The following is a 27,667-nucleotide window of genomic DNA, read 5'->3' as shown; positions in this document are numbered from 1 at the left end:
TTTCAATCTTCTACCCTGTCCCCATTTTACAGGATGTGACCAAGGATAAAACTAGAAGGGCACAAGGCTATAGTGGTATTTGATGTTGATTTGTTGATTCTGCTGAGGAGAAGGCATCAGTAAATGTGAGGTCCCAATTTGAACAGGAACTTTACTACTTAAAGTTCCTACTAATCTCACATTTTGATTGTCATAAACTAAGAGCTGTCTTAGTTTCTGAAATGGGATAGCCTACTTTTGAGGTGAAAATCTGAAGCAAAAAGAATTAATCATAAAGTAGTAGAGACTGGACTTTGAGTCAGGAAATGGGGATCCTAATCTTGGTATTGCCACTAATTTAGTAGATATATTATCCTTTATGCATCAATTAACCTTTCTGGTCTTCTGTTTTTTAAACTTGCATATGACGTGATTGTACTAAGTAGTCTCTAGGTTCTATTTCAGATCTAAGGTTTTATGAAATAAGATTCTGTAATGTTTCTTCACAAATGGTTGGCTTTTTGAAAAGCAAAATGCTTGTATAAAAACCAATGATTTTCTGAATTTATCTTTTAACTCTTTTTAATTATTTGAGTGATGATCCATTAGCAAATATTGATGGGTTAAGAATGAAAGGTTCACGTTTAGATACATGTATCACTTCTGCTCTATTTCCACTGCTGAACAATTTTTCAGAGCAAGAAATATTATCTGCTATTAGTACTGTCAAGGAAAAAAAAAATCACTTGTGTTAAAAACCGGTACAAAGTTTGGCAGTTCTCTAAAGTCTACCTAAAATTGTAGTTTGTATAATAGAAGCTTCCCGAATATTAATTACTAAGGTATAGCATTCCACTTAAGCAATGATTAATTGAAAGATTTTACACTATTGTAAGCTGACAAAATAGGCCATCATTATATGAACCAAAAAACCAAAACCAAAACCAAAACAAATAAAATGCAGTAGAAGGAATGAGAAATGTGAAACAACTCGAAATCATAGTCAAGCAGCTACTGTAGAATTTTCTGATTGATTCTAAGAAAAGGCAGAACAGGCCATCTGTTTCCAGCCAACTAGGGCACTTCCAAATGCCTCTCAAATCTTAGCTAAAAATAGAGGAAATTCTAACAAAGATTAGGCTCCTTGCTAAGTAAAGAGAACATAAACGATACACTATTTGCATTTAACCTTCCTACATAAAATGCTCATACAGTTCACAATGCTTTCAGATCTGTGCCTCAACATGGGCATTTTTTTTCCCTGAGTAATTTCTCTGATGTTTCTCATGGTTTAATGAGTTTGTGGGATATACATTCATGCGTGAGCTCACAGTATCATTTACAAAGACAGCTTGCCACTCAGTAAGAAAATTCTAACTCAAAGCACTCATCTCTAGTATCTACATCAGGACAAAAATCTGTTTTAGGAAGATAACGTAAGATAAAAATTATCGATTCCAGCCAAATCATTTTATTTTATTGGTACGCTAAAATTTATTTTCATTACCTGCCCCAATTTCCTTCTTATCCTTTCTTTTTCATAAGGGTTGGAAGTTGGTGCAAACCTAGTAAAGACAAATGAATTGACACGTCCCAGGTTTGCAAACCCTTTCTCAGCTGTTTTTAGTAGTTGCTGGCAATCATTTAAGTGAGAAGGATAGGGCTTTAAGAGCCATTAAAAAGGAATCTCAAGTTTCTTTGGTTTGCAGAACTTCAAAGTAAAGTTCTAATTACATTTCTTCCAAATATGTTAAAGGGGATACATTTTCTAACATCTCAATTATAAAAGTAATTTCAAAATAAGTTAGGCCACGTAATATTCCAATACTCCATTAAAGAGTTTTCTGGAAATTATTTACCTTCAGTTGGTATTAAAACTGTTGTAAAGGCATTTTTTCAAGTTTCAAGTCTCAGAATGAAATACCAACTTTGAGGTGTAAGCCTTTGTTCTCTTTTAGAAGAGCTGATTCTGACTCATATGTTTAGCAATGCATTTAAAAACATACAACTAACTTTGATGGTTTGATGGGGTGAGAAATACAATAAATAATAGGACTTTGTATGAACATTCCAAAATAAGTTTTTTGCTAATGGGTTGCTGAGTAATTGAACTTATAATAAACTCAGGGCAATGGGGTTGTGTCAAAGAGACCCAAAGGGTGGCATGGAAATTTTAAAAAATGAGAATTAGATAGAGTGTAGAGAACAACAAATAGAGGAACAAGAAACACAGGAAGAAAGCACAAGAGAAACATGACTACAGAGAAATGTGTTGGACTAGGTCGGTAGTGCAGTACACCTTGATAAACCAGAAGGCAGGCAATACAGCATATGAAAGTGTTACTTAATGGTGTAATGCTGGGTAAGTTACTTATCTTTTTTGTGCCTTAGTCTCCACCTTTCTAAAATGGAGAACATGACAGTAACTAATCTCATAGGCTGTTGTGAGGTTAAGTGACATGATTCACATAAAGTATTTAGCAGAATGTATATTAAACATAGTGAGCACAGATTAAAAAGCTATTATTATTGTCATTGCTATTGTTTGAAAGAGATGAAGGTTTTTTGTTTTACTGGAAATAATTCATTCTTTTAAAATTCTTCATTACTGAAAATCTGTATAAAATATTAACCCAACAACTCGTCGTCATCAGTAGATAAAAATGAACACAGTAGAAATAATGATGTGCGTACAGTAGAAATAATGTACACAAATCACATCATTCTTGGAAATTAAAGATCTTGCATCATTCATACTTATAAATGCCACTTTTCATTATGAATTAGTAAAGACATGAAATGGGTAGGACGTAAGCTCATAATATTTTTTGACATCAATTTGCTTTGTCATTATGTGACTCACTATAGTAGAAATAGTATGTTGTAATATTCCTATTTGTGTATTTGTGATTAGAGATCCTACATTGATCACCAATGTGTTGAATACTTTATATATTATTTTATTTAATTCTATATTTTTAACTTAATTTCTTACAACTCTAACAGTTAAGTATCATACCCTGAAATGTTGATATTAAAATATTAGTACTTAAAGCAAAACTTGACCAAGAGTAGACATCTGTTAAGGAGAAGGATCAGCCTTTGAATTTGGATTTGTCCGAGCTGAAAGTCTTCATGCTTTTTAATATGTTATGCTACGTCCTCATTCTTCTTGTCAGTCAAAGTGTTGGTGTTAATACAGTCCTGATGATTTCATCTCTTTTATAGAAATGGCTGCCCAGTGGATTTTTCTCTGTAATTACTCTTCCCTTCCACCTGCAAATAGAAATTTCCCATATTGTCTTCTGCTTACAGTCACCATAGCTAGAACATATGGTCTGGAGGCCTGGCATTATCTTTATTTTAAGCATGGAAACTTTTATGATGTTCTTCACCACCAACCCACCACCCCCACCAGACACCCAAGCTATTATTCTAATGGTATTTGGTGGGAATTGATGTGTTAATGGTCTCTGTGTACAAACGTTTAGGTAATATAAGAGCTTTTTGGAACCACACACTGAACTCTCAGAAACTTTCCAACACTTCACTTTCCAAGAATAGAATCTGTTTACCACCTTGTGGACTTTACAAGAGTTTTTATGTAGGTCAGGCCTACTTTGTGAAAAAATTAAAGACCACACATCTTTTGTTTTTCTTACAAGAACCCACTTTCTTATGTAATCTCATGGATCTTATTAAAAATATTGATACACAAAACACTTTGAATCATGCTTTAACCATTCCATTTCATTGACATTTGACTTTTAATTTCACCTACAGACACCAACTCACTACTTACAAATCCATTATTTGGCAATCATAATACCCTTTTAATGGATTCGAAACAGTGGAAATGGTAAAAATGGTTTTGTCTCCAGCCAGGCACCCAAAAGCTGGTTTAACTCACTTTGCAATCAATGTACAGTATATAGTTTTTTTTTACACATATGCCTGTCTTACCCTAACAATTGGGGGCAGGGGGGAGGGAACATGTTTATGCTTTCATAAGATGGTATCTGCTGAAAACTGTTTAGTTTAGTTTCTGGGAAATACATTTCAAATTCTATGGAGCAGGTTTGGTAGGTGTCATGCAGGGGGAAAGATGTCTTACGTTAAGCACATAGCAGAGGTGTCAAGAGGCATACCACAATGGAAGTGGGAAGGTCCAAGAAGACAGAACATCCTGGGAAAAATGGCTGTAAACAGCAGCAGCGTGACCAGGCAGGGATGAGGGAGCAGCAGCAGGGCCTCTCGGGAAGAAACTGAGCTCCCAGGGCCCTGGTGAGCCCAGGCCTTGTGGTGGCCAGGATTTGGCTCCTGATTCCAACTGCCAAAGGTCTAGGAACCCACTGATGTAGACAGAGTATAAAATATATCAGATATCTCAAAGGTATCACCATTACTTAACAAAATCATGTCTCCTGATTGATGCCACTGAGGTATCTAAACATTTGAAGAAGGGCATTTTGACTCACTCTTTCGATTGCAATGCCATTTCACCCCTGTCTCCATCTAGCTAGCTATCCTCAATGTTTCATCTCATGCTCTTTGTTCTTTGTTCAAAGAAATAAACACATATTGTAATTCTTTTGTCCAATTAATAAACATGATTAGTAGAAATGAGATAACTAGGGTTGATAATATTTATAACAGAACATGTTAAAATTGGTTCGTTCCCAAAATAAAATAATTTGATTCAAAGTAAACATTCTTCAGGAAAACTGAGAATAGGAAACATTGGCTGGAAGAAAATTAGATGAAGAAATAATCAATAAAAAATAAAAATTCACATACTTAAAATTGCACAAAGTAAAATTTGTTATTAATCAAAAAAAAAATAATGAAAGAATAAAATCTTGAAAAAAATTAGTTCTCTAAACCATACATTGAGGAAATCGGACTTAGTAGAAATGTTATCACAAAAGAAAACTCATTCTCTCTGATGTGGAATTAGAAAAAAAAAGTGATTGATGAAATAAATCTTTAGTGTAACAGTTATATAAAAAAGAACTTGTCTTGATAAAAATAATTCCAATACAATTTTAAAAAGAAAATGGAATTGTTTAACTCTGCTATGTAGGTATTTGATCCAAAAATTAAGTCAGTATAATGAAATCCTAGCTAGCACACTCTAAATGAGAATTTAGAAATGTCGTTATTATTCCCATGAGAACGTCAGTGTTACTGAACATACAAAGGACGTCAAAATAGGGGTCAAAATAGTGAGGACAACACACACACAGGGTCAGTTAGTTAAAATGTGAGGTTTGAAGTGGTAGGATCAAAACACCTACTCATCAAAACCAATTCAGTATTGGTCAGATAAAGATTTTTTAATAGATTGATACCTTTGAATGTAGTTATTGACATAAAATTTTTTTTTTAATTGCTAAAATAATTCTATTAAGTTTGCTGCCCAAAGATGGAATCCTTCCCTTCTAAAGAATAAAAAGTGTCTGATTCACTAATTTGTCTCTCTCTCTCTCTCTCTCTGTCACACACACACACACACACACACACACACACACACACTCTCTCACACTCAGTATGGCCATGACGTTCATGAATAATGACTGCTACAACATGAATTGCTTACACTATTCACCAAGCATGTGGTGGACAGATAAATTACAGAGTTACATATGTTCGGTTGTCAATGAAATAATACTAGATTATTCATTTAATAATATCTAACTCTTCAGAATCCTATTACACCATAGTATCATTTTTTGGATTTCTAAAACTATATTTGCATTGCTATGAATAAACACTTTTATATAAAACATATAAAGCACTGTTATGAAGACTGGAATCATGTATCCTCATTTATGACATGCTCTTAATATAAATCGCACGTTAGTGACTCTCTTTGAAATCATTTCATAGGTTACTCCTGAGTGGGTCAAAAAGAGTCACGGCATATTCCAAAATATACCATTTTCACCACAGAATAGCTTTTCAACGTGTAAACCTAAGCACGTATATTTTAAAAATTAATGGAATTAGCTAGAACTAAAACATGATTTTATGGGCAGATGATAAAATTAGAAATGCCGCCCTCCTCTTGTGCATCATATTCAAAAAAGCCAACCTTGATAGAATTCCATTGCAGGCTAAAAAGATTGCTAAAAATAAGCCTGTAATCCCTGACCATCCGCAGCAGGTTTTCAGTAAAGACTGCAGGCAGTTTGGACACTGGTTTCAATACTGTAAATAAAGTACAGATAGACTCTTGAAAAAAATGTCAGCTGCTTTAGTAATGATTTTAATAGGATATTGCATGTCAGTAACAATAATGATAGCTAAAACAACAGCAGCAGTGGCATCTATCTGTAGCCGTTGATGACATGTATCTAACATTTATATTACTTAATTCTCATAACAACAGGAAATAGCTAATCCTATCTCTATTTTGCAGATGAGGAGAGAGAGCCTTAGACAGGTAAATAACACACTTAAACTGACACAGATAGTAAATAGAGGAGCCAGACTTTGAAGTCTGAACTTACAGCTCACATTCTTAAAAACTGTCACCCAGGGTCCTATCCGATGAGACCAAATGTAGGTTCACAGGGAGCTGTCAAGCTAAAGGTTGATTTTCAGTATCTTCATAAAAGAAAATAGAAATCAACTTCAAAAGCTACATCAAGCTAGATGTACATTAACTTTCATTTGTGTCTTTAATATTTCAATTAAATAAATCTTCTGGTAACCAATTTCTGTCAGTCTAATTTTGGTGTAGAGGACAGGGGCATAGACAAATATTCTAGGCTACAAACTCACTGGCTTTAAAAAGAAGGACTTCATAAATCATTTCTGAATGCGGTTCTGGGCTCTGAGTTTCTGAAAAATTAAAAATCGAGTTTTATTTTCGTCTTTTTTGACTAATCTCAATGGGAAAAACAAAAACAAAAATCAAAACACTCTTATGTCCAAGTAAAGGACATGTTGGCTAGGAGATTTTGGCAGTAGCCTCCACAGAGTCTTAGACTATGAAGCACATTTTACTTATTTCTTCTGTTGTGGCTAGTTGGAGAAACCTAAATACAAAGCAAACACCCACACATCTGCACATGACAAAAAAAAGAGAGAAGAGGTATTGAAATTTTTATGCCAGATGTCTCATTAGTTTAGATAAAATGTTTAATTATCTTGTAGTTCCTATTATGTATCTACGAGTTAGTTATGTTCATGTTTGTTAAAATCTCAAATGGGGAAAGTATTCTAGTGGAAGTTCTTTATAAATTCAACACCCCTTTATAAACATATTCATACAACCGAGATAACAAACAGAGGAAAACTTTTCATTAGTGCAAGTCTATAGAATATGGGATCAATTTCCTACAAATAGCATGTATAAAACTATTCATGTGAAAGGTATACAGCTGGTATACAGCTGGACTAAATAGTTTGGCAAATATCACAAAGAGAAGTATTTCTGTGTTTCTCCCTTTTGAGTTGTAATGAAATTCCTAAAACACTATATTAATTAGGTCACACTCTGATTTCTGTTGTCTTGTGGATTATATCTGCATATCTTAGCCAGAACTCCAACACATTCTTTCGGTCTTATCCTTTTTTTTACTCACTCTGTGTCTGGGATGGCAAATTGGTGACTTATGAGCTTAATGAGGCCCATAGATATTTTGTTTGGTTCTTCAACTGAGCTTTTCAAGTTCTGAATTATTTGCCAATCTTTTAAGTACCAGAGATATTTACCAAAAAAAAAAAAATCCTGATTCTCCTATTTTCTAGAAAAATCGGATGTGGTCATATTTCATTTATATTGGTGCTGGAGTTAGGTCACAATTGGTTCCCTCAGATGGGATTTGCATTCTCTGCTTCTTTCAAAACTTAATTTCATTAGACTTTTGTTTAATATCTGGCTGCTTCACCCCTGTTCACTCTGCCATTTCTTCTGTTTTTTTTTTTTTTTTTATTTTGTGACCCCAAGCTGTTGAAGAATTTTGACTATAAACGAATTCATCTCATCTACTCACTGTTCCTCAAGCACATTGTGAGATTTCCTACTTCCGTGTGTTTATTTGCACTGTGCTCCTCACCGAAAGGTCTTCTCAGGAATCCTCCTCCAAAATAGTACTCATCTTTTGAAGCCCAGTTCAAATGCCATCTTCATGGAGATTCAGTTAGAATCACTTTTACTTCTAAATTATTAGGGAAGTTTTTGCCTACACAAACTTACACCAAACCAATATTTAAAAAAAATAATTCTTGTTTCCACCTCTTAATTTTCTAACAACAGATTAGAGAAGGCAGGCTCTAATTTACAATTTTTTTTTTGTATTGTTCACAACTTGTAACATTGTCTTCTTTAGGGCCTCAACAAATATGTATTTTATAGCAACTAACCTTGTAGGGTTTAAATGCAACAATCTCAAAGACTCAGTTCTTTTTTCTCTTCTATTTTTCTCTATATTAGTCTCTTGGAAAAATAATCTGTAGTTCATTAAACTGTCACCTATTTTAAAAGAATTGTTATGATTAATATAGTAACCAGAAAGAAATAATTGTATATTAAGCACATTTTATGATGTCTTCTTAATACAGCAGCATAATTTATTTTCCTGGTAAATGAACAATTTTGTTTGAAGGATTGGAATCCATAAAGGGATTCCAAATGTGAATAAGGTCTTGAGTAATAAACCCTCATTCGATTGGTCTTTTATGGGTTAAAGTACAGTTATTCTTATATTCCAAACAAAACATACAACAAAAATCACACTGGAATTTAGGTTATATTATTTTGGGCAGAAATTGATACTCTGATTCTGGCAAGATTATGAATTTAGCTGATATGCAAGCCTTTCTGATATAAATACCTGAATATGTGTGTGTGTGTATACCTACACACACACACACACACACACACACAGAGTCTTCCAAAAGAGGAAGTGAAATCTTCATATGTAAAAATCAGGAGTAACGAGTTTGTTAGCTGAGTTTGTGCTGCTGCTGGTGCTGGTGCTGACAGGGAGACAAGGATGGGCAACCAGTCAGAGTAGCAACATCTGTGGGCTTGAGCTTCATGCCTGTACACACACAGGAAAGGACACTTAAATCCTATTAACACTGAAACTGACACCTTACTTATAACTAGGGTTCTCAAAGCGTGACACATCTAGGGAGTAAGGTAGAAATAATTTACCCAAAAGCTTTCAGGAGAACGAGGAAACTTGAGTTTGAATAAAGTCATCTCTTGAGAGAAAGTTTTTAAAATTCAAGCTTGTGCCTTGCATACATTGGTATCTGAACATACACTATCCATGAGGCCCAGGAAACTTGAAGCTAAGAAACTTTTAAAAAAGTTGATCCTGGGCAAGAGATAATCCTACGGTCTTTGGCAACAGGAAAAAAAATAACTCAAAATTCTGGATATTATCATACTTTAATCTGCACAGAATTTCTATAGAATGAAGCCAACAATAAAAATTTTAAAAATATTACAAAATACATGAAAAAATAGCTTGCCTTTTACAAGAATTAGACACAAAATTTACCACATGATGAAACTTGAATTAATAAAATAAAATGAGAAAAATACAACAAGATGATATGTTTAAAATATTAAATTTAATCCAGAAGTTTGATCTAAGGGACAAAAAATAAGGAACTAGAATTATAAAAAGGAAATGAAACACTATGGAAAATGAACAGAGATCTGAAAAAGTACCAAATAAAATTTCTATATATATTTGATATAAAGGAGTTAATAAGGATCTATGATATGTGTATAATTAAATTCAAAAGTTTGATCAAATGGATGTATGTAAAACCTTGAACTAAAAATTATATGAAAAATATTATATGCACATTCTATTCAAATACACAAAGAATATATTCAAATTGAGCCTCAACACTGAAGAATCAGTATTATATAGACTAAATTCTGAGACAACTAATGAACATGATTAGAAATCAATAACAAAGAGTTAATTCAACGTCCCATATAATCCGAATACCAATTTTTCAAGACTTCAGCTCTTAAAAATATATAACACAAAATAGATTATTACGAAAAGAGGAAACTTGCAAATTAATGAGCTAAATGTCTAACTCAAGAAAGAAAAAAATAGAGTGCTCCCCCATTCAAATATGAATGTATGTTCTACCTTACTTACTCAAGAAAATAAAAATTAAAACAAAAATTAGGCCCTATGACATATCCTTAAACATTAGTGACAATTTCTAGTAAAGATTTGGGGAAAGAACACATATCCCACTGCCAAATAATAAATTAATATAACTGCTTTAGAGAGGAATTTGGCAATAGATGTTAACTTTGCAGATACACAAGCCCTCGAAGCAGGAAAAAAATGACAACTCAAGAGTTCGAAGCAAGTGTACCAGTACACTTCTATGTATCTTACTCAGAGAAATTCTTTTGCATGTGCACAACAAAATGTACTTGATTGCTCATTGCTCGCTAATTGTAATAATGAGAAGTGAAAAGCAACCGAGTAGGGAAATGGATAAATCAACCAACAGGATAAGTAAACTGGCTTATTGTATAATAGAATTTTATTAAACAGTTAAAAATAAATATATAGAATTTACATCTATTATCATAGGTAAATCTTGAAAACTAATTCAGTGAGACTTGTAAAAAGTCACAAAGAATAAAAGAGATCCCAGCTCCAATATATACTATCTGTGTGACCTAGGACAAGTTATTTAACCTATGTGCTTCAGTTTTCTCATCTGTAAATAGAGATCGTAGTAACTGGGCTCATAGAATTATGACAAGATTAAATGAATTAGTCCATGTGATGTACCTAGAACAGTACCTGGCACTGTGAAAGCCCCATGTATGTTTGCTATCATTATTATTATTATTATTACTACCACTACTAAAAAAACATCTAAGAAAATCTTATGCACCAATTTTGGAATAGAAAGGACAAAAGGAGGAGGGAGCACGCGGGAATTAAATTGCAGCGGGGCTCTGGCTTTACCTGTAATACTGTACTGATTCGAAAAATAAAAATTAAGTAAATATGGCAAATGTTACAAAAGATATAATTTCTAGGAGGTGTCTACTATATTTGCTTTAAACTTTTTTTTTTTTGATATTAAAAACGTCTCCTAATTTAAAAAAGAAGTCTCCAGGAAATAAAGTTTTTAAGCTTTAGTTTCCTTTTTGTAAAACGGGGTCGAAAGTATCTGCCTCATGAGATTTCAGTAAAGATCAGATAAAGCACACAAATATATCTAAGCGCTGCACTGTGCAAGTAGTTTGTACTTAATAAATATAAACTAAATGTTAATTTGATATAAATCAGTTATTTTCAAGAACGTAAAGAAGAAAATTAATTTATGAGCAATTCCGCTGCTCATTGAATTTATTTCTAGTCCTATGCGTGTGTGTGTTATAAGTGTTTATTTCTCTTTTTATCCTAAAATATTAGGAAGTCAGCTTTGCTTCTGACTATCCTTTAAATCAGAAATAAAATTTTGAACATTTTAATCACAAGTTATTTCTATATTCAGTCTTGAGAGTGGTATTGTTTTTTCCCAGTTTAAGAAATCATTGCATTTCTTAAAAGTTGCATGTAAAAGTAAAATTGTTTATTGAGCTTATTTTCATCATAAAATTGAAAGCACATGGCTGTGGCTAAAATCCTCCAATGGTTAAAAACTTTAGGAAGAAATGGATTAAACAAGAGGAATTTCACGGCATGTATTACCGTAATGAAAATAATTACATTCTAATGGTACACAACCTGGAAAGAACGGAAAGATTAAAAAACATTCTACTAATGAGTTAGGGCAGCACTGACCCAGTTTTCACTTATGATGAAAGACACGTCAACAGCCTAAGATATTATTTCCTCAGCACACCCACGTTTCAGGTGCAAGGCAGTTTTCTTAAAGGAATTGTTAACTAAACCCTTTCCAAGTAGAAACAACCTTAGAGATCATCTAGCTCCAGGGTGTTTTTGTTTATTTTGTTTACCAAGAGCTCATGAAAGAACTTCACGGAATAGGCAAACTACCTATAATTTTATGCAAATTATTTGTATGTGGGTAAAGGAATTTGTCATCAGAGATCTATAATTTCCATTTATTTTCCAAAAGGGTTTATGACTTAGAAGGATTGAGACTCAGTAGGAATCAGTTAAGTATCTCATTTTCAAAGAGATAATTGGGATAGATATAGTTTGATAAAATTCCCTAGATCATACAGCTAATTAGAATTAGGGCTATGGTTAGAATAGAGGATCCTCAACTTTCAAGCTAAGAATTCTTCTAATTTACCATGTTCTTTTATGAAATATATTTTTGAAGTACATAATTTAAAGCTTGTGTGACTCCGTGGAGTACCAAACATCAAAAATAATGTGTTCATGATTTTTAAAATACATTTTCAGTAAAATCTTCTAGTGAAATTAGAATAAATATTTAATATTATCAAGCCAGTATCCAAAAAAAAAGTATAGACATTAGATAAGTCAAGGAGAAATTTACTAATACTTTAGATTACATGATTATCTTTCTAAAAAACTCAAAAAATTAAATAAAACATTAAATATTTGAGATATCTATAACATTATTTTCAAGTCACTAGATTTTCTTTTACTAATATCTGGAACAAAATTAATGGAAAATGAATCCCATTCATGTATGCACAGAAATGTGTAGCATTTAGAAATAAACTTAATAAGAAATATGTATAATTTGTGTGAAGAAAACTACATAATTTCTCTTAATTATATATTTTTTAAATTTAAATAAATGGAAATTAAATACCATAACCTTGGATGACTAAAATATCTTAATGTTATAAAAGTATTAATTTCTCCAAATTAATTCCTGAAATTAACTTCAATTAAAATGGCATTTAGATGAGGGGGCGTTTATTAAATATTGATCTGAGTAAATGGGCCTCATTGTACTTGCTGTACCAAAATTTAAACAGTACAATAATTAAAGTTCTGCAATATTGATATAAAATTAGAGTGTCACTGAAGAAAAATGAAACCTAGCAACAGTAATAAGTATGCATTATAATTATGATGAAAATGCCATAGCTAATTAGTAACCATAAATGGATCATTTAATAAATGATACCGGTAAACTAGTTAGGCATTTAGAATATACATACATACATACATACATACATACAAAAATAAAGTTAGATCTAAGTGTCAAGGAGCTGTATCAAACTCCCCCTGGCCACCAACAGGTAATGTGAGGATCCAATCTCTCTTCGGATCCTCACATTACCTTTTGGGACACCCTAAAATTAGTGTTTCCTGTTTGAGATATGTCTTCGACTTTGAACTCATTTAAGAACAGAAGCATTTGGCACTCCCTGAGCCAAGAACATATTACTGTCCCTGATTTAACAACCACACAACTCAGGAAAATCCAATAAGGTAAAAAGGAAGCGGTCGGAGGTAGGCAAAATTTTCAATGACTGAAGTCATAGGATCCCCTAGGAGGTGCCCAGAAAGTGAATGAATATCAGCGAAGTGTCCCTTCAAAACAAGGCTCTTTGCAGAAAGTACTTAAAGGAAATTCTCTCTTCCAAAGTCTAGATCCAGAGCAGGACTCGAGATATTTAAGAGCCAAGAGCATTTTTCTAGGGCTGAAAGGCCAAAATGAGATGAAGGATCAGCTCCTTGGAGAGTTTTAAATCTAGCGAGCTGTAAACAGTGTCACCCAAATTTATCTCCAGATGGTAGCATGTCTGAGCCAAATACTGAGGCAGGAAACACAGAAAAAGAATCAGGATAGGAAGTGGAGAGGAGTTAGCCCCCTCTTGTATCCCTGCAAGGCTGAAACCATTGCTTATAGTTCTCTTCTACAATGCTATCACATAGTAAGAAACTGAAAATATATTAGCAATTGATTGATCGCTGCAACATCACACAAATCCCAAGACACAAAAATATGACCTCTTAAATCTACGTGTAAAAATAATATTTATATGATATTATGGTTTATAAAATATATTTAGTCTTCGTTCCCATTTCTGGAACATAGCTCCTAAAACTCTTGGAATTTCCTAAGTGATGAGAATGATAAAGGTATCTTTTGTGATGTTAATGGTGTGACTTTTGGAAAGCATCTAGGGTGGTTGTCAGGAGAAACAACCACATAGTTAGAGGGTTGAACTTTAAGTCCAGTCCCTCGACCTCTGGGGAGGGGAGAGGAGCTAAAGATTGAATCAATTATCAATGGCCGATGATTTAATCAATCATGCCTGTGTATGATGCCTTCAGAAAAATCCAAAAGGAGTTTCTCCATTGGTGAACTTGGAGATTTGAGGACAATGGCCTGCCTGGAGAGGCTATGGAGGTTTGGTGCCTCTTCTCACATACCTTGCCCTATATATCTCTTTCATCTGGTTGTTCCTGAATTGTATCCTTTTATAATAAATTGAAAATCTAGTGAGTAAATGGGTTTCTTGAGTTCTGTGAGCTGCTCTAACACTATCTCTGGGTAGATAGATATCAGATTTGAGTTGAATTGTAGAACAGACACAGTTTGGATCTAGAGAATTGCTGGTTGGTATGGGGACCCCCCTTCCTCTGTGGAATTGGGTCCAGAACCTATTAGGTATAGGAAATATTATATGAAAGATAGTAAAGGGATTACAATAACATACATACTAGACACTTTAATGAAGTCCAGATAATGAAAGTTATGCATTGACCATTATCCTCACTAGGAAATATCGATTAGTCTCAGTCCAAAAGTATTAGCAGCTCAACTTTGTTTAGCCTCACAAAGATGACTCTGTGGTTCTGGTTTTTACTTTCGTCATCAAAGCTTATTGCTTTGTCTGAGTTTGTTTTGATTAAAAAATATGAATATGAATGGACAAAGGTCTATGCTTTGCCATAAATTCTTTGAAACTTCAGTTTACATTAGACTCAGTCAATGTTTAGTATTGATATCATAGTCCATGTCCATAGTCTTATGAATCTAGAAATTGTTTTTTACAATAAAATTATAAATAGGCCAATGATTCATGAGTTACAATGTGTTCTTCCTTGATTTGCATAGTAGCCAAAGTTTATTCTTTAGCAATACCATAAATAAGAAAATTATATATACATAAATTAACTACCAATTTAAATTAATGAGCAAAAAACAAGTAATAAATGATTTATTATCAGAAAAAAAAACAAAAACTGAGCAATTCAATTGTTTTTATAAGATTGTCAAAAGTTCCGAGGTGTAAATAGACTATGGATTGCAACCTGAATTTTGAAATAAAAAGTCAGAGATACATTTTCAAAGAGGGCAGGAGCAGTGTAGATAATCTTACACTTAGACAATGTTTTATAAATTAGAAAGCCAAAGCAGCTCAATATGTGATACTTAATCAACACTTCATAGTGTCTGTATTCATATTAATAATGACTGTCAAGTACTGTAAGTTCTTTTGAGGAAAAAACACAAGTTTCTGCTTGTGTGATATGAATACTGAGGAAATTTAGCATTTAGATGGCCAAAATATCCAAAGAAATAGACTATTCATTCTAAACAGAATCCTGACTTTTGGCTTCCTATGACTTTATGGATTATAGTCCATGGCAATCCAGTTTTAACAAAATGAGCAATGAGAATTTTGTTTTATAATAGTATAAATGATGAGATACTATAAGGAAATACAGACTCAGTGTAACTAACTTCCAAACACTGAAGGAAGACTGATTTTAGAACTTCTTTTTTAATCTGTGTGGGGCAAGCTACAGTACAGTATAGAAGCCTTTGTGGTCCATTCATTTATTCCTGCATTCACCCAAATACCTGTATTGTGCATAGGTTCTCTACAAACACCAAGATCAATATCATGGGAAGAACACAAAGACAAGAGTTTGTGGTACAGAATATGTACATACTGTCTCTTTGTTTCTCTGGAAAGAGAGATACGCTTATACATATATACATATGCAGATGTGATGGAGATTTAAAAAGAGTAGGAAAGTGAAAATGGATAGGAAGGACTGAATATTTGCTGGTTTGGAACTCTCTATAACTGGAAGAATTAAATTCACAAAAAGTCCCAAGACTTGTTAAAACCTTGCTTCTCAAAGTGTGGTGCAGGACCAGCAGCACCAACTTCTGGGAGTTTGTTAAAAATGCAGAGTCTAGAGCTCCACCTCAGACTTACTGGATTAGAATCGATAGTTTAAGGTGATCCTCAAGGGGTTGATTCCAGGGTACATTAAAGTTAGAGACCTCGCTTAAAAAAAAAAAAATAAGTCCAGGAAAATCTCACTAGAGTCCATTATCTATTTTAATGGGTTGAAAACTTCATTTTAGCCTTTTCCTCCCTTTTAGTTCATGTCTTTCCAAGAATAAAAAGGGTTATCTAAAAAGTTTTATACAGAACTTGAAAGAGTAGAGTGCTAGTCAATTCTATCTTGTTGAGGATAGTTATTGAAATAATCATCTTGCAATATCATGAGCCTGGTCAATTTTTTTTCCCTTACATGAGGCTTGTAAATGCTAAGCAGTTAATAACTAAGAGCCTTTCAAATCAAATCAATCAGCTTTTATGATGTTTTATCCAACGAGGATCAAGAGATTTAGGATTAAAATTGTCAATGAAAATTCGAAAATGATATCTGGCTTAATCCTTTTTTCCCCATTCTAGATTCTTGGGTTCTTTTTTGTTCTGAACAGTGATACACATACACTTTTAGGCATCTACAACAGGTAAGCATACTCCAACCAAAGGATTAAAAGATAAAAAAAAAAAAAAAGGCATCTCTCTATTACAAAATACTCTCATCTTTAACCTCTGAAGCAGATCATTTATTTTAAAGTTCAGAGTGTCATGGCCTTGAAAATAGAGATGGCTTTGAGAAAGGATATAAGGTAGCATTTTAGCTGCAAAAGGATGCTACTGATCAAGATGCAATCTAGCTCAGGAAGCATAGCTTGGTAAATAGAATTTTACTATTATGTTTACATAAGGAGCATAGATTGTTATAGTGTGCAAGATGCATGGAGAATTATCACATCACTATCTTTCAGCTAACTCTATGACATGATGATGTTTGAGAAGGATATGATGATTCATAGAAGTATTTTAATCAGTATTTTGATGTTTTACTGTTTTTTAAATGTAAGTATAATTTTGTTAGTGTGAAATTCTATGTAAAAAGGGATTTCCATTGTATAAACAGTAATCAAGAGACACAGGGCCCTACTTCCCACCATGGAAATATAAGGCGGGGAGTGTCTTTCCTTGCCCCAGCAGTCAGTGTCTGAGCATGTGACCTAAGCCTGGCCCAAAAGATTCTTCCTTCAAGGCCTGTGAATTACAGATGGAGAACTCTCCTATATGTGTGTAATTATGATGATATGTGAAAATTACTCGTTTTTCAGAGAATGACTCAAATAAAAAAGTTTGAGCAGGCATATTATTTTGAAGATATGCAAAAGCATATAATTAGCTGTCCAGCATTACAACTAAGCCTTAAAGGCAACACTTTCTAAGCCCTTTTTAAAATAACTTTTCCATATAAAATGATATGTATCGCTAGGCATGGTACTTTTTTTTTTTAGAAGTAATTGTCATAATAAAATGGCGATGATGGTTATAATAGCCGTTATAATATTTATTAAGCAGTTATCAGGTGCCGGGCACAGTGCTAAATGCTTCACATAGTTTGCCTACTTTAATGCTGGTCACACCAATGAGATAGGCAATATTATTACTGCCACTTTACAGATATTGAAAAAGAAGCCTGTTTCCTGGTGTTTGATATTCAAAGGATCGTTGCTCAAGAGAGAATTTTACGCTTCACTATAGCCTTAGGATGAAGGACAAATTCTAAAGTTTAGCAAGAATAGTCTTAAAAAGATCTGATCCCTGACTACCTACTCTTTGCTCTCATCACCGTACTACCAGCCCCCTCCCCCAATTCCCCTTAATGCCATTTCTAGTGAACCACTTTATATAGTCAAGTCCCTTCTGTCGCACACACTCGTTCCTCAGGATCAGTAGAGACAAGACCTATTCATTCTTTAAAACTCAGCTCACCTCAGAAAATCCTTTGCTGATATTCTAGTTAGATTTGGTTGCCACTCCTCTCTACATACTTGTTTCTGTTATAGAATATATCATACTGTCATATATCCATTGCATTATTTGTCTGTTTTTCCTACTGATCTTTAAGCTTCATGATATTAAATATGTTATTTGTTTTGATATCTCCAGTACCTAACACAGGACCCAGCATTCAGTGGGAACTCAAAAAATACTTTTTTCGAATGCATGGCCAAATCTTAAATAACCACCGTATTTATTCTTTTCTCGATCATCCTGCCAGAAAGAATTTGCTAAATAATTGTTTACTATAATTTCATAATATTCAAAACTATTAGAAGGAATTCTACACAAAGAGTTAGAGAATCTAGGTTCTTGTCCCATGACTGTCATTTAGTAACTGAATGACCTCGATGAGTGATTCACCGAACAATTATTTTTAAAACACATTTTCCATGTGCTAATGGGGATACAGCAGAGGACATGGTAGACAACAACCCTTTCCGCCACAGTGCTTGTATAATCAAGAACTGAATTTCTCACCAGAAGACGAAAGAGTTGGACTAAGGTCCTCTCGGGTCTAAAATTCCATGAAACAATAAGCCAAACCTCAAATTCCTTAAAATATGGTATGGAAACACAGAAAAACATGAAGTAAAATATAACACCAGGCAAATTAGTTCATTACCAGCCTCTGACATAATTAGTCTATCAACATTAATTCTTCCCTCCAAAAACAGATATCTTATAGAGAAGAGGCAGTATAACATTTTTTAAAAAGATTAACTTAGATTTGGTCTGATATGGAATATTGAAACTCTCTCTAGCTGTAAGTTGTAAGCTTGCCAAGGACAAAAAAAGGGGGAGAGGAATCATTTCAAGGCATAACAATGATTAGAAAGTTCCATTTTATCCCTTGGGAAGATGAATCTAATCGATACATCTAATGTTAGTCACAACATAAAGAACTACATGTTCTCTAATCAAATTTTATTTGTGTGATAAATTTTTTGATTGACAGTAGCTGGACCAAAAAAAAGCAAAATATATTAGTCGACAAATTACACAGTGAAAACTAAATTAGCCTAGATTCTCAGCTGCTTCATTATAAAATTAGGTAGAGAAGGTCATAATTATTTAGAATGCGCCCAAATCTCAGCTGGAGAATGTTTTAAATGAACAAATGATGTAAGTAATTTGAGGGGAAGGAAAAGTTCTAGCCAAGTCTATGACCCAATATTGACAGACATAATTAGCATGCTACCTTCCTGATCATATTCTGATAGGTGTTTGGACAGAAATCTAATTCTCTAAGAATAAATGTTGGTATTTAATCATAACTGAGTGAAACATATTAATTCCTTGACATGCTGTGATCACAGGATATATTTTCTGAAACATCACTTTCCCACAAACTTGACATTATATGGTTAGTCCTGATGGCTTATGTGGACATTTAGCTATGATAAAAACTAGATAAAATTAGTAAGCACATAATCCTGGGTCTGTTCTATTAAAGTCATAAATCATGAAACCTGAAATAGACTTTCAAATTATATAGTGAGTTTTCTCATGTTGTAGATGAGGAAATTGAGGACCAGACAGGTTAAAAAAATTACTGCTAATCTCACAGCTGGTTAGTGGTGGAGCCATGATGACAGAAGAAATCCATTGCCTTCAACCCAAGTTCTTCTCACTGTTATATTATGCCAATACTCTGTGGGCTGATTTCCATGATTTCCAGCTTATAAACTTCAATGTTTATAACATTGAATCATAGTACCAGGACCAAGAGTAGATGCAGAAGGGGACAATACAGAAGCAGTTCAGGTGGTTGGTTTATTTTTCCTTGCAAAATAAAAACCTCTGCAAGTTTGAGAGAAAAAAAAACAACAGCTAGTTTATATGTCTGCAGCAAGACTGGCATGTTGGAAGTAAAACAAAAAGGTTTCCTCATATAACTAAATTTGAGAGCGTGAATAGCTGAATTTCCCCATCTGGAGACTCTCAGACTAGACAAGTCTTACAAATTGATACAAGTATATAGGTCTGGGGCCCAAAGGAAATTAGGTCAGGTCCAAAAAAAGAATCAGGTGGCTGAACACATGTCAGAATTTTAATATAAATGCAAAACAGAAGTCAGATCTAATGCTGTAATTCACTGAACACCATTAGGACACTAGAGTATGTGATGAAGAAAAAATGTTTTAGTCCAAGTATAATCTAGACTTTGATCTTCCTTTTAATAAACTCTTCTCTTTCCCCTCACACATCTCTCTCTCCCGCTCATTCTCTCTCTCTCTCTCATCTTATCCTCTCTTTATTTAGAATATTTTTGCTTTTACTCTATCATTTTATTTTCCCCTTTACTTTGTTTCTGAGAATTGAGGTCCACAATAAGGCTTAGAAAAAATGCTTTGATAAGATAACTATTCTGACATAAAAATTATCAGAACACATAAGTTAGATTGTGTAGCTCAGGGACAAAATTGAGATATGTAGGAGCATTTTTTTAAGAACCCAGACAGGAAATTTACCCCTTTCCACCTGCTTTCTTAAGATCTCCAGCTCATTCTCCAAAGATGCCCTTTGAAAGCTTTGTATATTTCCTGAGGTGAGGGTGGTGTTTATGAGAGTCAACCCAGGGACGTTCCAAATGCATTCTGCCACTGAGTGCTGGTATGGAAGTTCCCTCCTGGGAACCTCTTGTGGCTTTATCTCTGTGCAAAGGCCTGAGCTTCTTTCAAAACTTCAAGATTGATTTTTGGAGGAGAAGGTAAGTGAAAAATTTTCTAGCCAGCACAGAAGCAGAGTCTTTTGGTTAAATATCAGATTAAGAAAAAAAAAACAAACCTACATCGGATGCTATGTCAATTTTCTAAAAGGAATGATTATTCTCTAAAGGGAATGATTTGAGAAGATTGCAGACATTTCAGGATAGAGGGTGATAGCCTTCAGAATTTTCTTTTTTTTTAATAAAGTTCTGGTGGTTGCCATAAGTTAAAAAATGTGTTCATGGGCTAACATTTCAGATTTATGTATGCAGAACTATGTAAAACTTGGAAAACCTCCCTTAAACTATCGTGTATTATGCTGACACAAAGTTTTAAAAATTATATTTGTAAATATTTAGTCTTTACAAATTGTATTTGTATTTATCCAAAAATAAATATCAAATTCTCAAAGTATACTAAATGTGAATAGTTTGTTATTATGATGCGTGCTCTCTCTTTTCTTTGAAAGGAAAAAAATAGTAAAGATTTTTTTTTTCTATCAACTTGCCACCTAAAATACAAGTGATAATTTTCTTATCATTTAAAATAATCTAATAATTAGTCATAAGCCAGTTGTCCAGTGGTTTACTATTATTAGCCCTGTATCGATATGTCAAGATAAGATCACATATTACTTATCTAAACACTTCTATGGCCTTGCTCATCATTTTAAACAGTAAATCCATTGAAAGTTTAATTCATTGCTCTTTGAAAAAAATGTAAGGTTGTTCTCAAAAGAAATCACTTGTAACATGAATCTCCCCAAACCCTTGCCTCCCCCCAAAAGATGTGAGAAATTGACAATCAGAGGACATATATTTATAGATTCATCTTTTACTTCCTCCAAATTCTAGACAATCTTCCTTTTCACTGAAAATGGAAAATGTGACAAATGTAAGCCCTTACCAACTTCCCACTTCAGAAGGCTGTTGTCTTCCCTCTCCATTTTTCCAATGACATACCAGATACATGCCATCCAGTGTGCAAGGAGTGCAAACATGGACATGAGCAGAGTCAGGACGATTGTGCTATGTTGGGAATAACGGTCCAGCTTCTGCAGAAGACGCAAAAGACGCAGCAACCGTACGGTCTTTAGGAGATGCACGAGAGACACCTGTGGTAGGAGACAGAGCAGTGCATCTTGGCTCATGGGTTCACTTCATGCTATGATAGTTACTTTAACTTACGTTCATTCTGGAAAGTTCTTGAGATTAAGTATAATCAGGATTCCAATGCTATGGTCATTTGTGTGACCATTTCTGTCGTTTCTTAACATAATTGGGAGTTAGTAGGATAGAGAAAGATAAGGCAATTTAATTTCTTTGAGTAAATACTTATTTTCTTTAATCGAGATTTATCTCTTTTTCTCTACCCATCTGAATGAATACAATTTTATATATTCTGATGCACAATCGAAATACATTACGGTATCAGGATTGAACATGAGGTGTCTCCACCTCTAACACACGTTTTCTTTCAATCCCACTTTCCCTCCTCTGGGTAAGGGAATTCTTATAATAATACATCATGTAGACTCAAGTAAAAGCTTTCAAAGTGGTAATAAAAGTAACTTAGGATTTTAAAAAAATAGTAATTAGAACTATAAAACTTGAGTAAGTTTTGCTCACAATTACCAGTAGCACCTCCCGCCTCATATACTATACTGTTTTCTTTCTAACATTATCAATAAAGAAAACATTTGCCTGAAGCATACACATTCGGAGTTTTCTCTCAAGTAGACATAGTTAGGGAACCAAAGTCAGATGGAATGAAATTTTAAAGAAATCTCCTAAGTCCTGCATTTTCAGGCACTAAAGGAATACAGTTGTAGCTAAGAGTTATTTTTCCAAGTTTAGGGCCCAAATGCAATATATGCACCATTGGTGTCCACGAGAACAATCACTGTCACTGTTAACAACATGTGTGGTGCACTAATATACTCTCTTTTCACACGTTCAAAAGCGTCAAAGAGCCTTCCCAGATAGAAAAGGCAAATGAAATATTAACTCATATGCAAACAAAGTTTGAAAAATTCTTTGACCTTTTCTAATTTGAGGGAGCAATAAATAGAGGGGAAGGAAGAGGTTTGTGTGACTACACATAATAACAATTTTTCTTTTACAGAAAGAATCATAAACAAGGGCAGCATCTTTTGGATGTTTGTCTTTGTAATTAGCTAGAATCAGTCAACTTCTCATTTCTTTCTCTACTAGCCACTTTCCTTGATCTCTAAGAAAAATATGCCTAGAACAGTGCCTGAAACATAGTAGGTGCTCAATAAATATTTAAGTGTGTGAGAGATAAATTATTAAAATACAAATACTCCAAAATTAGTACAATAATAGATATTCAATATGTTTTCAATTGTAATCTTGTGAATTATTCTATACCGAAATATAATAAAATCATAAGGTCAGTTGAGGAACTTGCCAACTAGCTGTGCTCTTTTATTATTTTTTTTCTGTGACATTTTACTTACTTTTCTTCACAGCTAAGTTCCCACCTGTCACTTCTTCAACTGATTATAAATAGATGATTACATGTTAGGACTTTGTATTTTCTACTTTGTAGCTTAGAGGAATTACTGGGGGTGGAAATTATTTTATAGATAGATAGATTTGATAGATAGATGACAATTTTGTAAGTAAAATGAAACCTAGAACAGAAGTCTCAAATGGAGGATGCTGTCTGCTATGGACCAAATCTTGTTTCTCCAAATTTCATATACTGGAGCCCTAATCCTCAATGTGATGGCATTGCAGATGGGGCATTTGGTTTAAATGAGATCATGAGGGTGGAGTCCTCATGATAAGATTAGTGCCCTTCTAAGAAGAGACCAGACAGCATTCTCTCATGCTTGCTCTCTCTCTTCTCTCCCCTCTCCTCTCCTCTCCTTTTCCTCACCGAGTGAGGACACAGTAAGAAGACAGCTGTCTACAAACCAGAAAGAATGCCCTCACCAAGAACTAAATTGGCTGGGGCCTTGATCTCGGACTTCGTAGCATTTAGAACGGTATTGTTTGAGCCACCCAGTTTATAATATTTTGTTATAGCAGCCTGAGCAGACTGACACCAGTTGAACACATAATTTTGATGCAGGCAATCTCTCATTTTTTCTGATCAGAACAAGGATACATAATTAAGAATGTGGGAATGCTCATACACGAAGATAATACTCATTTATAAAGACAAGGGCCATAGGTCTGTGTGTTCAGGATGAGGCAGCTCTGATGATTTTGCTGCCACCTATTTTTTAAAAAATTATTCTTATTCCCATCAGTCAACAGCTTCCTGTTATAGATATAAATTTTGGCTCTTGATGAATGACAGAAGAAAGAGGCATATTTGATTTAGATGGGAAAACGTTTTCTGAAAAAGGAAAAAATGTTTTTTACTCTAGGAATGCTGTACTGAATTTTAGACTGCTAAGAAATATAAGCTACTTGTAGACAAGTGCATGACAATGATGTATTTATCAAAACCCCCTATCAAATGATAGTTTCTCTTGCTAAAGGTGGACATGACCACCTCCTGGTTATCAACTAGGGAAGAAAGAGAGAAACAGCTAATTAACACGAACTGAGGTCTTTCCAGGTGTTAGGCACTTAGCAAGATATTTTATAGAAGGGTTGCAATTTTAGGCTATTAGAAACGCTGTAGGAATTTTTATGCTTATTTTAGACCTATTTTGATAACTTCCCCAAGGAAGTCACTCAGATAATGTGATAAACTGGGATATGTATTTTTGTCTTCTTTCATTCTATCACACTTTCTATGTCTCATTCATAATTTTATCTCTCATTGTGTCTTTCATAGGGTAATTATACATAATAGGTTTTAATAAATAAATGCGTGAGCTACATAAAACACATTTGCCATCAGCAATTGTGGGAAGAACCAAAACTAAAGCATATAATGCATTTTTGATAGTTGTAAAATGTTTTTAAATGTCATCTCTGGAGATGCATCAACTGGACACATTTTGAATCTGAATGATAATAATTTTGTTTATTTATTTGTTTGTTTCTTCATTTCTTTTTGTAAGGCTGTGCAGTATAACAATAGCATAGCATCAATTAGTCCTCATAACTTATTTTTCCTGAGAAGAAAATATATGTTGAATAAGCTTTTCTGTTCAAATAGAATATTTTATCCTGATTAATTTGTTTGGGAGACTAACAAATTTATGTGCCAATTTGATAAATGATCATATGCTTACTCTTATGAAAAGCAGAAAAATTATTAGTGATAAGAGAGAAATATCCCTTCTTTCCTTCCTCTTTTTCTTTCTGACATAGAGTTGATCTGTTACTTGCATTCTTTATAAAGCATTCATGCTAGATTTCAGTCAGAATGAAGAAAGGTAACAAGAGTGCAGTGAAAGTGTACAAGTATTTAAAAGTCATCAATATATGAGAATTAAAATTTTCAAAAAATTCTTTATTTGTCTTAATTTTAGGCAATGAGGATGTTAATTATATATAAACATGTTATATATTTTAAATTGCATCTATTTTATAATATATTTAAAATTATCCTATTCATTTAGTGCCTAAAGAGAAATGCGATATAAAAAAATACTAGCAGTATTTACTAGCAAAAAAGCAAGTTAATTTAGAGCAGACACCATTTATTTCAGAATTCTTCAGGAAAATTTGGAAAATTTTTTTTAGCATTATTGTGAATTATACACTTCTCTTGTTTTTTTTTTTTTTTTTTTTTTTTTTTGCGGTGTTGCAAAAGCCTGTTTTAAGTCATTACATTTTCATTATAGTACACTTATCTAGTCAAATTCAATCTTAAAAAGCACTTTAAGAAGTCTGGATAACAATTCGAGGTAGCACTCACTGATTGATATCACACACTAAAATTTCCCCAAGAACTTTCTTTTCAGTTGAGTTATAAAACTCTTAAAAATGTTGACAACTTCAACTTCCCAAGTTAAAAAAAAGAAAAAGAAAAAAATATTATTTTACAGGCAATTAACAAATGCACCAATATATACTGAGTAGTCAGGATTACAGTTCCATCTTCATTCTGAAGTCAACATTAACTGTATTTGAAGTATTAATCACTTTGTTTAATATTGAAAACTGTGCGTTTAAATTCTTAATAAAGAATACGATTTCTACAGGAGGTTGTCAACTGTATAGGAAATATGTTTAATTGAAATTAATATTTAGTAAATCTTTTTCATGTTAAAATTGGTCACTCTAGCAGCAAATTGCATTACTGGGCCCAAAATGCTATTATACCTCTCTAAAACTCTATTTATAGGGAGCACTTAATGTTTTTAAGAATATCAATTGTTAAATAGCAAAAATTATTATTACTACAAGTGGACATACTTTCTTTCCTGTGAGGAAACATGAAGATAAAGCTTTAAATGAAGAAAGAGAAGTTACAAATATCAATAATAATTCAACAGAACTCTTAAGTCTACATTGTCATTGTGTATGTAGGATTCTGCCCCATCCTACATTTTTACAAAGATTTTTAAGAAATAATTGAATTCTCTTATTTTAATTTCAATATTTTTCTCTATTTTGATTGGTCCCCTATTTGTTTGGCCAGTGAATAATGAAATACTCAAGAGGTAGAGAGTAAAGGTCATAAAAGTAGGAGAAATCTTTAAACTGCCCATCAAATTTTGAGACAAATATCTGCCTCAATAATATAAAATTGTGCTTGTATTTTTATAGGTGGTTTCTTTGTCAAAGGATTTGGTTAGTGAGTCAGTACTGATGATAAACTTAAGCTTTTTGTAGATCCTGGTTCTAGATATTTAAATAACTAGAAACAGGTAATGCAAATTTCAAAAGGAAGTAACTTCCTTAAGTGGAGAATCTGGCATGCATATCATAGGGCACCTTGGCATCCTTATTAAAAAGGGTATAAAATCTTGAGTGCCAAATTGCCACAAACATTTAAAACATGAATACGTGAAAAATAAACACAGGTGTGAAAACAACCTTCAAGGTCAGGTGGAAGGAAGCTCTTTTCTTTACTCACCACTGTGACGTTGAAAGCATACAGGAGATCAAAAGGCAGGGCAGCAATTAAATCAATGATGAACCAGGTTGTGACATAGTGGATGCAAATTGATCTTGCTTCAAAGATAACTTGGCCAGACTTGCTGACATAGGTTGTTCGGAAATTTAAAATAATATCTGCTTGGGAAAAAAAGATAGAGAAAGAGAAGGAAGAGAGAGAGAATAAGGACAGACAAAAAAGAAGGAAGGATGAAAGGAAGAAAGGAAGGAAGACAGGCAGGAAGCAAGGGAAGGAGGAAGAAAATTGTATAAAATTAAATAAAGTTAGGCAAACTTATTCAGACTGATAATATCCAAAATACTCTTTTTGACAGATCCCGTTCAACTCGACAAACAAGTATTGAAGAAGGGAAAAGAGAGTAATATTTTCTGAGCACTAAATATATTCTAGACACTGGGCCACATGTTAATGTAATTAAAATAAATAATACTAGCAATAAAAGCAATAATAATCACTTACTAAATGCTCATTATTTATCAGACATTGTTCTAAGAACTTAGCTTAGGTGATTTTACTTACTCCCCAGAACATCTTCTGTAGCTGACAGTATTAACTCCATGTTAGAAAGGCAGAAACTATGTCTCAGTGAGGAAAAAACAACTCATCAATGATCATATTGCTAAAAATGGTAGAGATGATTTTGAACACAGATATAACCTGTAGTTTGTATATTTTTAGACAATACCATACTACTTTATTCCATGTACCAAAGTTTTACTAATCTGTGTGCATGTGGAATTTGTCCCTGCCTGAGGTGCTTGTATTAATAAAGTACCTAGAGTTTCTTCTTTGGATTTCTGAGTTAAATTTTTCATTCCATTTT

At 33.4% G+C, this 27,667-nt stretch overlaps 1 protein-coding gene across 2 annotated transcripts in view; it reads right to left on the bottom strand.

Moving 5' to 3' along the window:
* The window catches only part of KCNH8 (potassium voltage-gated channel subfamily H member 8), a 298,686-nt gene that overhangs the window by 80,477 nt on the left and 190,542 nt on the right, over positions 1-27,667 (bottom strand). For both annotated transcript variants that reach the window (XM_036219525.1, XM_036219524.1), the window contains 2 exons: positions 26,803-26,960; positions 21,697-21,904 (listed from right to left, as the gene is read on the bottom strand). In XM_036219525.1, coding sequence (XP_036075418.1) covers positions 21,697-21,904; positions 26,803-26,960 — 366 coding nt within the window. The remainder of the gene's footprint in view (positions 1-21,696; positions 21,905-26,802; positions 26,961-27,667) is intronic.

This window comes from Rousettus aegyptiacus, unplaced genomic scaffold (genome assembly GCF_014176215.1).
Source record: "Rousettus aegyptiacus isolate mRouAeg1 unplaced genomic scaffold, mRouAeg1.p scaffold_m13_p_4, whole genome shotgun sequence".
Classification (NCBI taxonomy): Eukaryota; Metazoa; Chordata; class Mammalia; order Chiroptera; family Pteropodidae; genus Rousettus; species Rousettus aegyptiacus.
This window is presented reverse-complemented; position numbering and strand designations above follow the sequence as displayed.